The sequence below is a fragment of the Pomacea canaliculata genome, linkage group LG1 (genome assembly GCF_003073045.1).
Source record: "Pomacea canaliculata isolate SZHN2017 linkage group LG1, ASM307304v1, whole genome shotgun sequence".
Classification (NCBI taxonomy): domain Eukaryota; kingdom Metazoa; phylum Mollusca; class Gastropoda; order Architaenioglossa; family Ampullariidae; genus Pomacea; species Pomacea canaliculata.
Genome location: NC_037590.1, coordinates 24,176,379 through 24,193,334, shown reverse-complemented (window position 1 = coordinate 24,193,334; position 16,956 = coordinate 24,176,379). Strand labels below are relative to the sequence as shown.

Below are 16,956 nucleotides of genomic sequence, written 5' to 3'. Positions count from 1 at the left end.
TGTGGTTCAAGATCTAACAATTGTGCTAATGGTGTCATATCACTTAGCTTGTGAGCACACACAGAGGTGTATATGCTGTATCCTTTCACTATGATTAGAACCCACTTTTTCTCATCCGAATCTAGTAGACCTATGACAAGAAGTTGGTTTTGATTAGTTAAGGGCTGGGAAAAAAGAGATGAGTAACAGTAGGGAAGATCGTGATGCCAAAGTTCATAACTAGCTTACACTCATCAGTGTTGATTCATTTTCTCTGTAGAAGCAATCCACTACAAGACTCTATAGCAGTCAAAATATCTTGAAGGCACAGTTTGCATGACTCATGGATGTTATATTTGTTTACCATTACAGTTAGTGTGGTTTCTCTCACCAACTATACAATTTTAAAAAATCCACACTGCACAGCAATCTGCTTGTCAAGCTTCAATGTTTAGTGATACACCAGTTAAGGCTGTTTATGCAAATTAAAAATACCACATCATAAGACTACCTGTTTTGGGCCACACTGGTGTCTGCTGTTCTTTCTGAACATAATACTTTTATTTGCAAACACAATATCAAACATGTCAAAGACCTTTATTGTTCGAAAAACGCAAAATAATTAAAGAAATTTTTTAATTGATCTACATGCAACTGTTCACATACTGTTTGTATGCAGTTATACAAAATGCAATGTTCTTGAGAGCAATTTAGTTTACATATAAAAGGTCTCCAAACCCTTCTCTCCAAAGGCAATAGAATTGTATAGATTTTCAAAACTTTACAGATATTGTTTCCCCCAAAATCAAGAAATTGGAACTCTGGAAGTGGGTGCATTGGCAAATTTCACAGAGTAAAGCTTTTTACAGTAATCTTTTCTAGTCTCACAGACAACCAGTTTTTCTTTACCATACCACTCAGAGGAACCTTGCAGGGTTTTGGGAAGATGGCCAAAATGGGAGTGTATCAACAGTCCTTTATTCCTGTGGTTTTAGTTTTGCTGTTTGACATGTCAGTACAATCCGAGTCATCGTTGAATTTCAGTAGCCAAACTCAGAATTCGAGTGTATCACCCAGCAGTGTGCGAAACTAGCTGAAAAAACAGCTTGGGAAAACCAGCATTCAAAAGGAAAAGAAAAAAAAAGGTAGCTGTCATAGCATCTTCGAGAAGCGTCAAATTTCATAATTAAGAATAATCACAATCTCTCCTCTATGCTTGATAAATGTAACAAGACTTAAGATATTGAATAAAGAACTCTTCAGACAATGTACTTTCAATTTGAGAGGCAACTGTGTTGCAAACACTTTATTAACTGTGATATGTTTCTTTCCAACTACCAAAATTCAGCTTTTTAAAGCATGTTCAACTGTCACATAGTACACACAAGCTGCATAAGACATGGCTATAAAACAGGTTCAAGTTAATTTGTAAAAAAAAGGTTGGTGGTCCTACCTGTATATGTATGCTTAAAAAAGCCCACAATTTTATTTCTGATAAGCAGCTACCAACAACTGTTATTCTATCTTGCAACAGTAAACAGCAAATAAAGCAGGGAGATCAACATAACACTAGGTGTTAAATGTGCTAACAGCAGTTTACAAATTTAAGGTGGGTATGCATCTTTCACTGAACATAGCTTCACTCACATCCAACTGTTAAACAGCTCAATTTAGCTTCACATAATCTTTCTACTACTACAATTAATATGACAGGCGATGGCATGGGAATGTTGGGCAGTTGTATTTTTTTTTTTAACTTATGACATGCCTGTGGTGCAGGCTTAAATATCTGAAAGGAGCTATGGAATGCCTGTCTCTTATATTTGAATAAATAAAAATACAACATTTAACTTAAGGTTCTAAGGCCTATGCTTGATAATTAAATGCTGATTACTTTAACTGTCATTTTAAATCAATACCTTAAAATGAATATCAAACGCCTCGAAATAAGAAACAATACACACATTTTACAATGAGAATAAATCAGTCTTGAAAAAAAAAGTCTTTTTAGCTTCAAAAAGAGTTTGAACATAAGAAGACAAAAACATGCCCCAGTTGTCTTTCCATCAACATCAAAGAGCAGTTATTTCCCTAGGGTGCATAAAGACAATCATGCACTCTGTTGAAAGAGGCACAAGTGGACAAAGCAAACTGCAATGAATCAAAGACACCTTCCTCGTGTCTCTTCAAATGATATAACAGAAAAGACGCATCAAATATCAAAATATCTAAATAGAATGAGTCAAAAAAGACAACAAAGATGTGCTTCCACAACAGGGATGGGATAAATTTAAAACAATAAAACATTTAGAATGAGAAATACCTGATTCAAAGATCAGGTCTAGACCATAAAGCACCCTTAAGATAAACTTTTACAAACTGCAAATTTTCAATGTATCTATTCTTGGATCATGGTAAAATTTATTTAAATTAATAATAATAAAAAAAACTATATATGTAACCTCTTTTATCTCAATTTCACAAATCATTCTTCACATATATTTTTAAATGGGCAAGAAGAGAATAAAATAATATAAACAATCAAGAATATGTATCATCAATCTCTTAGCATATTAATGTGCTGTTTAGCAAACATTAACTACACATTCATAACCAAATCATTTAAGGCTTGAAAACAATGCATCCACTGTTCATCTACCTTTTTTTGGTTTAGAAATATTTTGGTTTTTTTTTTTTTGCCTCCACACTTTCAAACTGGATTATAATCCCGACAATAACTATACAAAAAATTTTTTCTAATTCTACAATGCCAGTCATTTGACCAAACAATGGCATTTCGCCACTTAATTTTTATGATACCAGCATTCAATTGTTTTGGTGAACATTTCTTAATACTGAAATGGTGGTATAGGATGTAGTACAGACCATTCATTCCCTTTTACAACTGCACTACAGTAGCATCAACATAATCTACAAACTCATAGTTGATCTTTAAGATAATCTCTGGTATTAATCTTGAAACTGGTTCCTTTTGCCTCATCACCAGCTCCCACAAGATGGAATTTAAAAAAATGTTGAGACATAATGTGGATGTACAGCTCTCAAAGCACTGCAGAGCTTATATTAGCTCATGGAAATTTTGTGCCTTAACAATGATCACTAAACATGGACATTAAAGAGTTATTTTCTGAAAGTTCATGCCTACTGAAACAACCTGCACTTGCAAGACTCATATGAACTGAAAAAAACTTTCTGGTTGAGTAAATCTTCCACAACTTAGCTTATAAAATGCTCTTATATAAATGATCATTTGTAATATGCAATAAGCAGCCATCTAAAGCACTTTTTTAAATTGTGTATTAAATTCTATACTATACAAGGCTTGTTGAAAGAGGTGAAGCAGCTAATGACATTTACAATTTCAAATTTTTTAAAACAATATTTGATTAAGATCAAGTAGTTCAGCGTTTCAATTTACTTTTTTTTTTTTTTGTGGAGACATGCCTAAAGCTTTCCCTACTCACCGATTCATCGATGGGCAAGCTCTTTCATACATGTCCTAAACATATCCACTAGTCCTCAGAATGCAGACATTTATAATCCATGGGTAAACAATGAACAATTTATAAATCCAGAGGGGATGGGAGGTGTCAAAGATTTGAATGAATTAAGTTCCTACCACAAAGATGTAAGTGCCATCATTTTTATTGAAATTGCACGTGTCTTTAAAAATACTCAAATTTACTTACCATGAGCTTGAGTATTAATGGTAGAACCATTTAAGTGTTCTCTTCTAAATTTCTGGGCATTTTGTTCCATTTTTTCATGATTTAAATGAGAGATTTTGCATTTGTAAAGTGGCCACCCTTTAATATCAAAATGTTTGTGCAATAGAAATAAATTATTACACCTGCAAGAAGCAAGGATGTGAAAAAATGTAGCTTTAAACAAGCTAAGTACAGCTTTGCAACACTGTTGTTGTCCACTATTGACTTTTACATGAAACAAAACAAATACTAAATCTAAAGCATGCTGTTAAGATAGAATAGAAAGATTCTGAATTGTTGCACATCATTCACAAACTTATCTTGTACCAAAACAATCTTTAATCACTTCTTAAATATTTTTCAAACTCTTACTTTGGACATTGTTTTAAAATACCCAAAAAGAATACCCATCCAGATTAGTCCTGCACAATGCATCAGACCGAAAATACAAATTTTAATTAGTACCATCACCTGTGCGGGCTTTGCGCTGTACCACAACTTTGGTGGGAATACGGCGACGATCATATGCCTGACCAAATAATGACATAAAGTCAATAAACATTGTTGTGATGTTGAAATGCCATCCATACTCACTGGTAGAATAATCGTGTGGGAAGACATGATGATAGTTGTGGAAGCCTTCACCCACAGCGCTGAATGCAACCATTAGGTTCTGAGCTGGATTGATATTCTTATCATATGGCTTATTCCCCCACATGTGTGCAGCACTGTTTACGAGCCAGGTTGCATTCAGGACAAGGGCATAGCGCAGAACAGCCGGCAGGTAGAATGCAACGGACAAGCTCTCTCCCCAGAAGTAGACAGGTACAAATGTAGGCAATATAAAGCAGCACAAAAGCACCGACGTCTTGTAGTACCTGTAAATATGAGTTAGGTAAGTTCTTTTCTATAAATATTAATTTTTTTAAATCTTAATTTCGAAATGAGTGTTCAAAATAATTTAACTTTTTAAAGAAAATGCAAGGGTGACGGTGAATGATATTTTAAAGAGATTTTTCAATCGCTTTAAGTTATCTTTTCAAGCAGCTTTTAGGCATAAGAAGTAAAATACTTGAGCTCCCACACATTTTTGCTTATAGCAGAAATCAACACAGTAGATAATAATAAAACCCATAATAAAAGAGTTACTTTGAAAAATATACTTACTATATTTACTATATCTTCAAATCAGTATATTGTTTGCCATTTTACTGTCTGTGAAATAATCTTTCACCAAGTAAGAAGTTCAAAGATTATAATGAAAAGCTAGTTACCTTGGACTTCTATTATATAGTGCTACATATGCAGTAAAATTACCGTGGACAATGAAAATCATAATTTTGTCTTGTGCTCATAACACAATCTATATGCCTAATGCTACAAAATTGTCCTTTAAAAACACATCCTGGCCTTTTGTGTTGGACACAACACAGATTTTAAAATCATAATTCAAAAAAAAGACATGCAGCTTATAGTTTACATTTAAGCTCCAGTTTGCTTTCAGGAATAAAATGATAAAATGTGCTTACTTCCGCTGAAACATGACCACGGGGTCAGCATACAAATCTGAAAGATCAAGGCTTCTTCCTTTTTCTCTAACGTCAGGATGCTTTCGAAGAAGCAGCCACCCCATGTGGGCAAAGAAAAATCCTCGTTTTGCATTATGTGGATCAGCATCCGTCTCAGAATACTTGTGGTGAGCTCGGTGGTCTCTCGCCCATTCAAAGACATCATTCTGAGAAAAACACATATACATGATGCCGTAAGTTGCTATATTTCAGTTTAAGAATCCCACTAAACATGTAATCTTTGCATCATATTTTGTTGAGATAAATGTGTATATAATTCTTAATAATTTAAATACTTACTCTTAACAAACAACCCCAAAAAACCCCAAAGAAATATAAAGAGTTTTTCACCTGAAAAGCCATAGAGTTAAAAATGGCCAAAATCATTCTCATGGGAAGCTTGGCTTTGTAGGAACGATGTGACCATAGCCTGTGAGCTCCAGCTGTAATGCCCAGTCCTGACATTACATACATCACACAAGCTGCAAGCAACCAAATGTGATCATATGCAATCAAAGAGCTGAGTTGAATCAATGGCTGAATAGTCAGATAACAAATTTGGTTACTCAGCACAAGACAGATTTTATAATGTTGTTTGCTTTATTCCCTCCTTACTGAAAAAAAAATCCATCTGTTTAAAGCAGTTGCATCTTGAAATGAGACAAATCACTGCTTTTGTTTAAAACAACTTAAGGCATAACAGAATTTATTTGCAATGGTCTTCAGTCTGTAAGGACTGAGAAATAATAACTGAATTTGTAGGGCCCCTTTCTCTTGTGTGAAGACAAAAAATATTTTAATCTTTACAGCATATTTTAAGTGAATGTTTATAGAATAGTTCTGCTTCCAAGAGTTACACATATCCCACCATAAATCTCACAGAGATCATTACCTTAAAACAAGCACTGTACCACTCACAAAAATAAAACAATGAGCTGTTTAATATTGCATAAAACCAAGAATACCTATTTTGCTCTTCTTTTTGTAGGCCAGGGTCACAGTTTACATAGATGGCAATTTTTAAATTTACAATACCAAAAAGGGAAAAAGGCAAACTAATTAAAATGTCTCCACTGTTATTGACTCTCCTTAAATGATAAGCAAATGTCAAATCATAGCAAAAATTTCTGGTACCAATGTGAACTTACTCCACAGCCATGTAAGTGGATGCGCCTGGGGAATAACATAAATCCCATAAAGAGCACCTAGATGAAGAAACATAAACAGAATGACATTGCGCCAAACAATGACACGAGGAGGGCGTTTCTGAGTCTGTGTTTCTTCAGTGATGACTGGTTCTACCTCATCTTCCAACCCTTCTGGTGATGCCACATCCACAACTGGCGTCTTTGGTGCCATAATTATTCAGTTCTTTGTCCACCTGCCATTAAACAAATATAATTTTTTGCCATTTAAACAATTTTGACAAATTCCTTTTTACCTAATATCATATTCAACCACTTTATTATCCACTTACCTATCGTAATTAGAGCTACAGTCACACTGGTTTGTAGAAGGAAGTATACCCTACAATAACTAGTAAAATTTAAACCTGTCATAAAAGCTGGTATGGTGACTGCTAATTTCAAAAGGCAATCAATACTATTTTATATATATATGGATACCTGCGCATTACAAATAGACATCATCATCATCATATACTGGAGCTGCATTCCTCAACTCAATAGGCCTCTTAAAGTGGTTGGTAGAACAAAGACTTCTACATCAGACTCTTATCTGCAGATGACCTGATTCGCACTGACAAATTTGTAATATTTTTCATGCCTTGATAAGCCATTCACCCGGTCTGTTTTATTTAAGCTGAACTCTTTCTAGTGCCTTTATCTTTCCAAAACAAAACCGCATTGTTTGTTTGAAGCTGTACTCATGCTATGTTCTTCATTTTTAATTATGCAAAGTGCGTTGTACTGGTGAAACATAATTTATCCCCTTTAAGTAATGTATGTAGGGTCTTTTCTTACCAACTTCTTTTTATTTGTGATCATTGTCTCTACATCGAAGTCGATAAAAAAATCAAACTCAAACTGTTTAGTTCGTGGACTTCTGGCATATTGTCACGCATCATTAAAAAAATCGATGTCTGGATTTTGGATGTGTTATGTTCATAAGCAAAAGCTCTTAACATTAACAATGAATTTACAATGGATTAACGGATATGAAAATATGCGGACATGCCACCAAATGCTTCAATTGCCTGTTTAAACAGAATATCTTCACACGAAGCCAGTGGCGGTCTGGTAATGTGTGACAGGTCGTCTGTATTTAATAACCTTGAACCACAACTTAAAAACTACACCATTCAGTAATATTTAAATTATTAATTACTCAGTGTAATGTTACAATCTGAAGCCATTAAATTTGCTTTTGCCAAAACTACAAAAACAAATAATATTTTTTTAAAAACACGTCTTCAAGGATAATTGACGAGAATTATTAGTATCAGAAGATGCTGATTAGATCAGCTTCCCACATTCTCGAAATAGGCACACATGCACAACAAAACATGCTTCACGGTGTTACCTTTCTCTAGCCGAAATGCTTATAATCCAGACGTGTCCTTTCGCGAACTGAATAATGCCGGTAAACACGTACCCTTCAGAGCAGACGACGCTGAGCTGATGAGTGAAGCAGGCTATTTGCTGATTTGCTGGTGGCGTGATAACTGGGCCATATGACGTGTTTGCGCTGGAGCCCCGAATGGAAGAGGCGGGCTGTGTACGTGACATACATTAACATAATTTCTATCATCAACAAAATCACGTATATTTATTATAACTGATGTTATAAATAACATTTTAATACTCTTATTTTACTGTTTTATAGAAAAGAACATTTAAAACTTTATTTTATAATGATAGCAGACCACCAAACGTAAACCCTTTCGAACCCCAGCCATACCGGTAAACCCTACCACGTGGTAAATGCAAAGTCGGGGGAAGAACGCGACTGAAAGTTGAAAAGCTGTCATTGTTTCATTTAAATTGACTTTATTAGGTCACGTGAAATGTTCGCGAACTTAGCGCTACGGATAACTTTATTTTAAAACAAATCAGTCAAAATATTTCTTGTGACCACGGTATGTCCTTGAGATTCTCCGCACTGACTGAACAGAGAAATTATATAAATTGTTAAAAATGCGTACTTTCGGATGGCGATACATAGATGCATATTTTTTTTTATTTTGACGCGTTTTGAATATATAAGAATAAAACTGTAGAGAACTGCTCAGAAAAAAACCTTTTTTTAAAATTTGGGTGCAGTCCTAAAATCTTACGGTCAGTGCTCTACGACCTTATGACCTCTAGCCATCCACTCTGTCCAAAACAATGGTGCACATAACGCTTCAACTAGCTAGCAAGCTCTAAGAGTTTTACATGATTACTTTAAAGATAAAAAAGCAAAACGGTTGCAGAAGTAACGAAATCGACTCACACCCGACCTTATAAGCATGAAGACATTTGCTGTACTCTTAGTAAGGTCCGTTTTGTCTCACCGGCACAAACACGTACAAACATAAAATACACATTTTTACTGTTGTTTTATCACTAATATATGCTGCAGCATGTCTTATTTGACACGGCAAGCCACACACGAGTAAAAAAATGTTTTTGAAACACCAAAATAAACGCAGTTTGGATCTGTGGAACACGTAGACAACAAAAAATTGAGTTGTCAAGATGTTCAGGAAGAATATATTAATTGAGTTAAAGTGTGAAAAAAGCTGACACTTATTAGGAGAGAAAAAGACCGAAGAAGTGTATAGGTTTTCTTACCTCGAAAACCAATCTTGATACTTTCTGTTATTTATCTAAAATACGAATCGAACTGTGAAATATGACTTATACCCAGGGTTGTCCGTGGGACATATTTTTCTATCCCATCCCATCCCATGGCAATTTATGCCTGTCCCATCGCATCCCATTCGATGGGACGTTTCCCATGGTAATAACATTCCTATGGACAACACTGCGCATTGCACACATGTTAACAAAGTCATGGCATAATGAAACTGGAATAAAAAAAAGTATTTTTCCTGTGCTTAAAAAGTCCGACAATGCAAATTTCATCGTAAATTTATTTTACAATATCAAGTATCAACTACCATGGGAAATACAAATGTGTGCTGTCCCATCTCATCCCATCCCATGGGACGTTTCCCATGGGATTCCCATGGGATTCCCATTCCTATGGACAACACTGCTTATACCAGACTACCCATGGTACAGTTTTTTTCAGGTTGCTTTCTGTCACTTAATCCAGCTGTACTTTTATTTTCAAGACGAATTGATAACCGATGACACAAGTAGCTATTAATGTCAGATATTACCAAAGAAGCCGTACGTTGTTCGAACACTATAGAAATGCGAGCTCAGCTGCCTATTTCAAACAGAGCCATGGTCATCCAGAGAACATATATATGAATATCACATGGCAATTAATACACATCCAGAGAATATGTCATAACGGTGCGAGCACGTGATTTTCACTTTAAGCAATTTTTTTTCAAACAACAGTTTTATTTCATTATTTATTCTTTAGTTTGGAGGTTCATATTAAATGTAGTACTTTTTTGCTTCTGTTTCTGTCTGTTGCTATGTGTTATAATATATTTAGTCTGTGTTTGAGGATGTGCTATATTTAATTTGTATTTTGACTTTTTCTGCGCATTGAGTCTACTCGGAAGCTTTACAAATCCTCTTTATTATTATTATATGCAGAGATGTTGATGTTCGAATATTCATTTAGCATGTTGCACATCTCACTACAGCAGTGTACACAGTGGTCGGGCATTAGACATTATATAGACATTAATTTTATTCATTCACCCCTTGGGTGTAATCCCCAAGTGTAAAGAATCATGATGTTTAGTATTCACAACGTGGGTGATTTACCTGCGTACAGACCTCTCCTCAGCCGTATATATATATATGTTCGTCAGTGTTTGGCCTGGAGCGATTCGTGTTTTGGTGTTTGGACGATGCATCGTGGTCTTACTTGGGACGATTTGATCATGCTGGGTCGATTTGACTTACGCTGTGGGGCGAAATGACTACCCACCCTTCTACTTCGCGTAATCAAAACGAATATTCCTGCCAATTTTTGTAGGGATCGGATAAACAATTGGGCGTGATCAAAGGTCAAACACCACATCAACCTCCATATATATATATAGTCTCGTTATTTAAATACTACTTTACTCATCAAAACTGGTGCAAAACAGCATGATTATCAATAAACGGACAAACTGGTCTAATGGTTCTGATTATATATTCCAGCAGTTGTGGTTCAAGAGTGAATCTCCAAAGAGAGACACTCCGATGGAATTAGGGCTGAAGAATTAAATAGAACTGTTTTGCTAACAACGTAACAAATGGTCGTGTAACATGGAGCTCTAGTGTAAACTTGTTCCAAAGCTAGCAAGATCCAGAGTACACAGTTAGTGGATGTGGCGTTGACAGAATGGTCAGCTAGGACGGTCTTAGGGTCACAGACTATCAAAGTTTAGTAACAACTTTATTTATACCCCAAACTCTCGCTTCTAGCAAGGAAGAAAATTTCTTCTGCTGCTTTTAACTCTCAGCGATGAATCGGGTGCCCACTTCTGCTGGACAGCTACTGGGTGAGGGGAAGGAGTTTGGTGCGGAAAACAATGAAGAAGAGGCTCCCGTTATCGCAATCGAACGAGTTTCTGGAACTTGCTACATTCCAACTTGAGGCTCAACTTACAATATGACTTATTGAAGTACTTGTACGGACAGAGATCTGTTTTCCCTTCCATGCCCGGTCAACTTGGAACAAAACATCCGCCAGCTTTTGTCACTCAGACTATTTGACCTTTGAATCGAAACAAAACTTATGTCTTCAAAACCGATGACTTCCTCCTACCACGTCCGGACTGCTTGTGTAACGTGTGTGTGCGTTTCTCCTATTTCCGAAACGTCCTGATGATCTATTTCGGAAATATGCTACATAAATAATAAATATTATTATTGTGATGTTTAAGAGTGTATGAAAGACTTGCCACATAAAGCCGCAAAGCAATTATCAGCATCATTATCGATATTGTTGTTATTTTCTTCTGCTGCCACTAAACATTTCCCCCCTCTTCAATCCTGATGTTATCTGACTCTGTAGTGTAGGACTGTAGGAGACATACAGCGAGCTAAGGGTCAGATCCCATGACAGCTGTTCTGTACTTTGTTCTCGTGCAGTGCCATGAGTCACTTCATGTCTAGGTCCACACGAGTTAAAATTCAGAACTGTTGCCATATAGTATCGCACAGGCAGACAAGTAAAATACACTACAATATTATATGGGCAAAGCTTTTGTCATCCATCAGATTGTGCGTACTATAGACTCTGGACTCTGGGGTCATTAGTCAGGCACAAACAAGAAACATATTGCAGTAAACAATTTTTACGCAGTCAAATGCGCACGTGCACTAGTCTTTGGGGCTATGAGAGTTGGAGTAAAGGGAAGGAAAGTAGTGGGGGAAAGAGAGGAGGGGGAAGAGGAGAGAATGCTCAGAAGGTAAATCCAAATGGTGGTGAGCCCCTTGTACCGTCCTCTTATATCATGCTTTGTCACTTTCATGAAGTGCAATGTTCATAAGATTTCGCAATGGAAGTACGTTAGGCCAGCTAGATCATGCCAAGTTTTTTGTTTGTTGTTGATTTTGTTTTGTAGTTTTATTTTTAAACTTTTGCATCGTTGCTGTCATCCTCGGTGAACCTTTACTCCCTTCATCCGGTTTCCCAGGACACGCTTAAAGGTCATATCTATATAGCTTGTGTGTAGTGCTTGCCAAATTTCCTCTGCCCCATCGTTATCTGTCACGTGAAGGCATTTAACAAATAAAAATAATAATAAAAAATGTGAAGTGATTTCGTCGGGTCTTCCGACGGCAACATGATGCAGATGTGCAGTGCGGTCATAAGCAGTCGACTAACGCAGATGAAATACTGTTCTCACGGCCTTGCAACATCAGCGACCTGTCACAATGACAGGCGCAATAGCGCTTTCCACAGATGACGTCACGATCTAGCCGCGCAAGGGCTTCTGGGAATGCAAAGCGGACAACTATATTCCCCGCATGTACTACACTAGCGTTTGCAGCGAGTGCGTTGCTGTGCAGTTTATTGTTCCAAAACAAAAACAAAAACGTGAGCGTGTAAAAAATACAGTTTCAAATTGGAAAAATGCAAATGGAGGCGGTGGTTTTAACGGAGAAAGATGTACCTGGAGCCTTCCTTGTCGGCGATCCCTCTGCATTGGTGTGCTGTTCAACTGGGTGGAGTGTTTCAACACCTCTTTCAACACTCTCTTGACTCAGAGCACATTCCTCTGGAAATTCTGTGATGTGATGTTAGTGTGCATGGAATGATTTTTTTTTATTGGAAAGAGAGCACACCTCCCATTTAAATTGCATTGGGACTAATAAAGTTGGTTGTTATATTATGTGTTATTTTTATTTTGAAATATCGGTTACAATTCAAGACCCTTTGCAAATCAGATGCAGTTTTATTTTTTATTTTTCACTTTGTTTCCTATGAAGCAGAACAGTACTTGTAACCTATAATATTAATTACTATACAGATTATTTACAATGCTTTTCTGTCATATGCCCCTGAATGAATTGATAGGTTGACCATCATTTAACACCAAAATTCTTTCAGTCTGTTTTTGGTAAAAATACTCCCACATTTCTGTCTTGACCAATACATGTGGTACATTAGCATTTCACTTGCTTTAAATACATAAGCTACTCTGAAAATTTACCAAACAGCATCCAACAAAACCATTTGGGAGGCAACACAACTGAGACTTTAGGGGGATAGTTCTACTGAGAAGCATGAAACTTTTTCAGTCTTTCAATTAAAGCGTTCTACATGAATTCTTGCTTGGCTACCCTCCTTGTATCCATCTCCTCTCTGCAGACAGGCTAGCTCGCTTACCTAGAAACGCAGGGATTTTTATAGTAGCCTGTCTTGACAAAAGCAAATCCTGCACTTTAAACCCTTTGTCCACAAGCAAAACATCTCCTGGTTCAATGTGTTGTAGAATGCCACATTTCTCAAATATATCAACATCACTAACACTTCCCTCATACAGATCTGAGACAAAACATGCAGCACCTTTAGGGTGACTGCAATCAGTCCTTTCATTGTGGTGTGGTGCTTGTAAGAGGAATACACATTGCCTTGCTGCCCATAATCCCTGGGTGTTTGACAAAAGAATTCTGTGCAGTCTACAGAGCATCTGACATTTTTAAACTGTCTAAACACTCTTGGCAAAGATGTTTTAACTATATCTTTTTGGGAACATAGGACATTCATAGACTTGAAGTGTAGGAACAGAAACTGAATCCATGTGATAAAAATTTTGCTTACTAACGATTTAGATGTGTCAAACATGTAGCAATCATTTTCAGTGAAAGTCCTCTTCGCAGTCTCAGAAGTGTAATGAAAAGTTCCTCTTTTGGGGTAAAACGCCTAGATGGACCAGTTTTCTTCTCATTTGTCCCACTGGTTTCTCTGGTATTTCCCTTGGAGTCCCAGTATTGAAGGTTGTATTTTGCTGGACCAAGAAATGTGTACAAAACGTCAAACTGCTCTGGAAATAGTCCAACTAAAAACTTTGTATTCTTCCTGTCTTTCAAAAAAAGCTTGGGTCCATCCTGTTGGTAACTTCAGGTTCACTTCGATCATTTTTCACTGCAGCAGCGTTTCTCATGATCATAGTTTCGATTTTAGCTCCAAGCATGTACTGATCATAAGATGTTTGTGTAGCTTTGTGGTTTGGGCTAGCCGACTTACATTCAGCAGATGCACTCTCAGCCACGGCTTCGCCTGTGTCTTCAAATGTTATGTTGTCACTTTGTTCTGTGGATTCTGGAAATGATGAGTTTTCTTTGCGAAGCTTTTTTCTCCTACGTTCACGTTGACAATGTGCAGTTTGGTCGCCACGTTGCGCTGGAGCCTTCCTTTTACGTCTCTGTCGCTTTTGTGTTTCCTCGTCTGTAAGCGTCGCTAATATTGGTTCGTCGCTCTCAGATGTTGGGCCTTTTCCACCAAGAAAATGCAGAGAGCAGATATATGTGTTCCTGGTTATTTTCTCCACATTTTGGAAATCAGATCGCCCACATAAAAACTGCCAGCGCTTTGCTTTCTCAGTCTTTAACTTGGCCTGTTCTCTTTCCCACTGGGTCATTTTGTCACTGGTCTTACCAGGCTTTGGAAATGGAATAAAAACGTCCCCTCCGTAATCGCTCTGGATATCTGGAGTCCGATTTACATAAACCCAACAGCAGTGCTTGGTTCCTCCAGTTTTCAGCATTGTTTCAGAGATTAATAGCATAAATGTCGCTTTTCGTCAGTCGCCGTAGCGTAGAATAAACAGAACAACGTGCAGCGTTTGTCCGGGAAGCAATCCCATGAAGCTCTGCTGCGTGACGTCACAATCTATTTTTAGTAACCCGAGACAACGCTATTGAGGGTGATGATGTAAATGCACCCACATTTGTACAACTCCCAGATGAGGTCAGGATGAGTGTAAGGAAAGCGACTTTCACTTTGTTTTAGGCCTTGTTACGTTGTGTAGAAATTCCATCAAGGACATTATTATTGGTTCTTATCCTTTCCCTCTGGTTGTATAAGTTAACACTAACAATTCAGATGATTATCACACGGAAACTGACAATCACGTTTATCAGAATATTATTAAAACATTTTCAAAGATTTATATGAACAAGGGATTAAAACTGTAGAGCAGCGTAGCTATATAACGTTATGTCTATCATCTTCACCGATTCCATGATTTTATTTTTTACAAATGACAGCGCAACTTCTCAAGACTCGTGTGAAAGAAACTGCAGTAAAACTACATGTATATTGGAAATATTGTTACAACTTTTCTCTCTTTTTTGACATGATCAGGCCCCGGACTTGGACTAGACATTATGTTATAGGAGTGGAGAAGAAATATGTGTACGTGTGGAAAGGGAGAGGGGTACACTCACAGCTTTTTTCGAGAAGCTATAGTTTTGTTGAATGTGTACTGTACACAGTTAAATAATTCCTAACACATTTATATTTATTGCAGCTTACCCCTTATTTCTTTTATCACAATCTCAACCCAGGTAGCTGTTTGTGATGTATTTACTAAAATAAGCAGATTGCGCGTTCATGTTTAAATACTTTCCAACTATAATACTATCTAGAATTCATTAGTGAACGAATTTTCGTCATTATTGTTATTATTTTTTGCCTTCAAAATGGTTATAAAAGCATACAGATATAAGCATATATAGTTACAGAGAAAGTTTCGTTTTTCGTCTGTTTTTCGTCCCACGAAGCTATCATATTCCGTGTTTATTACCACAATTATAAGCTCACGTCCTTTACTGAAAAATGTGGTATAAAAATTATAAAACTTATAAGCAAGGAAGTAATAAAGTCTATATACATTCGCACTTTCGATATTGATTCGACGTTCCCACTCTTCTGAATGTGAAACTGCTTTTCAACACCCCTTCTAATTCTAAAGCTTCTGGAAAATCAAGCCAAAGCCATCTATTCTGTATGCAGTGCAGAAGTATACTGGATAAAGACAGCTCGGCCCACATAACTCAATCACGTACTAACAACTTTTTTGGGTGCCAAATCAGGTCACGGTATCAAAGCATGCTGACAGCACGTACGAAGGGTCGCTGAACGCCGACAAGCAAAACTGTCAACACGCGGTCAAGGTAAGATAACGCGGGGGTGAGGTCACAGCGTACATTCCGCAAGCGTTATCGGCAGGGTACTCGATCCACGTCTCTGATAGTGGCGATAAGAAGAAACTGACCTTGCTTCCTTACCACGTGCACGTGTTGGCCCCCTTTCCACATCATACATGGGATGACTGAAAAATGGCCGGGTTAGCTCGCAACAAGGTCAAGTCAATGATAGCTATAGGTGTTGTTATATCAGCAAGTTCAGATTATTATCATTTTTCTGACCTTGATTGTTTTCATGTTTCTGCATTTTTCTTGTCATCGCTTCGCGTGTTCAAAGCCCGTGATTCAACTGTCTGCCCTTTCTATAATACGTATCTGTGTACTTCTCACTTTGTTTATCTCCGTGGGCACGCACGTGCGGACCTGCGTCGTATTTGCGGACTGAAGGTGAAGGTCAGAGGATTCATAAATACCCAACAGCCAAAACTTGCAACTACGAAAGAAGAGTGCGTATTTGAGAGAGGAGGGATGGCAGAACACAATAAAAATCTTCTTCCTCTCCTTTTCGCTTCTCTGGGATTAAAAACAGTCCTTTTATTGTTTGCTTCCATCCCTTTTCTGGAGCCTGACCTCACCTTGACCATGGAAGTGAACGGAGGATGGGGTGTCACGAGGCACGTGCATGGAAGGCGTGTGGGTGGTCACGTACAATCTGATGTACAGTTTACTCATTCGAAGGCGACATTCACGTTAAAAGATCGAATTTGCACGCTCACTGTGGATTAAACGGTACGAACCGCACGAAAGCCGATCAAGTGACGACTGAATCACTTTAAAAAACGAAGTAAAAAAAATTAAGCAGTTACTCGGTACGTCATAAAAAAAAGTCTAAAATCTGAATGGCCCACCGGCGTGAGGCCACATATCGCCCGATACACC

General features: G+C 37.3%; 1 protein-coding gene across 2 annotated transcripts; it reads right to left on the bottom strand.

Moving 5' to 3' along the window:
* Positions 1-560: 560 nt before the first annotated feature.
* On the bottom strand, positions 561-8,019 carry LOC112575010 (acyl-CoA desaturase-like). Of its 2 annotated transcripts, none has more exons than XM_025257713.1 (5): positions 7,889-8,019; positions 6,424-6,656; positions 5,627-5,757; positions 5,237-5,442; positions 561-4,585 (listed from the first exon to the last, which is right to left on the bottom strand). In XM_025257713.1, exons 2-5 carry the CDS (start codon positions 6,632-6,634, stop codon positions 4,162-4,164), a joined length of 972 nt encoding a protein of 323 aa, XP_025113498.1. In that variant the 5' UTR covers positions 6,635-6,656; positions 7,889-8,019; the 3' UTR covers positions 561-4,161. The 2 variants fall into 2 exon arrangements, with proteins under 2 accessions (XP_025113498.1, XP_025112701.1); XM_025256916.1 differs by having other exon boundaries at positions 7,817-7,971.
* Positions 8,020-16,956: the final 8,937 nt, after the last annotated feature.

Bases quoted from the DNA above. Each gene is read 5' to 3' on its own strand.
- LOC112575010 (XM_025257713.1), bottom strand. From the start codon at position 6,634: ATGGCACCAAAGACGCCAGTTGTGGATGTGGCATCACCAGAAGGGTTG. The intron at 5,758-6,423 runs GTAAGTTCACAT...GGTTGCTTGCAG, and splicing joins TCCACTTACATGGCTGTGGA to CTTGTGTGATGTATGTAATG. The intron at 5,443-5,626 runs GTGAAAAACTCT...TGTTTTTCTCAG, and splicing joins TTAACTCTATGGCTTTTCAG to AATGATGTCTTTGAATGGGC.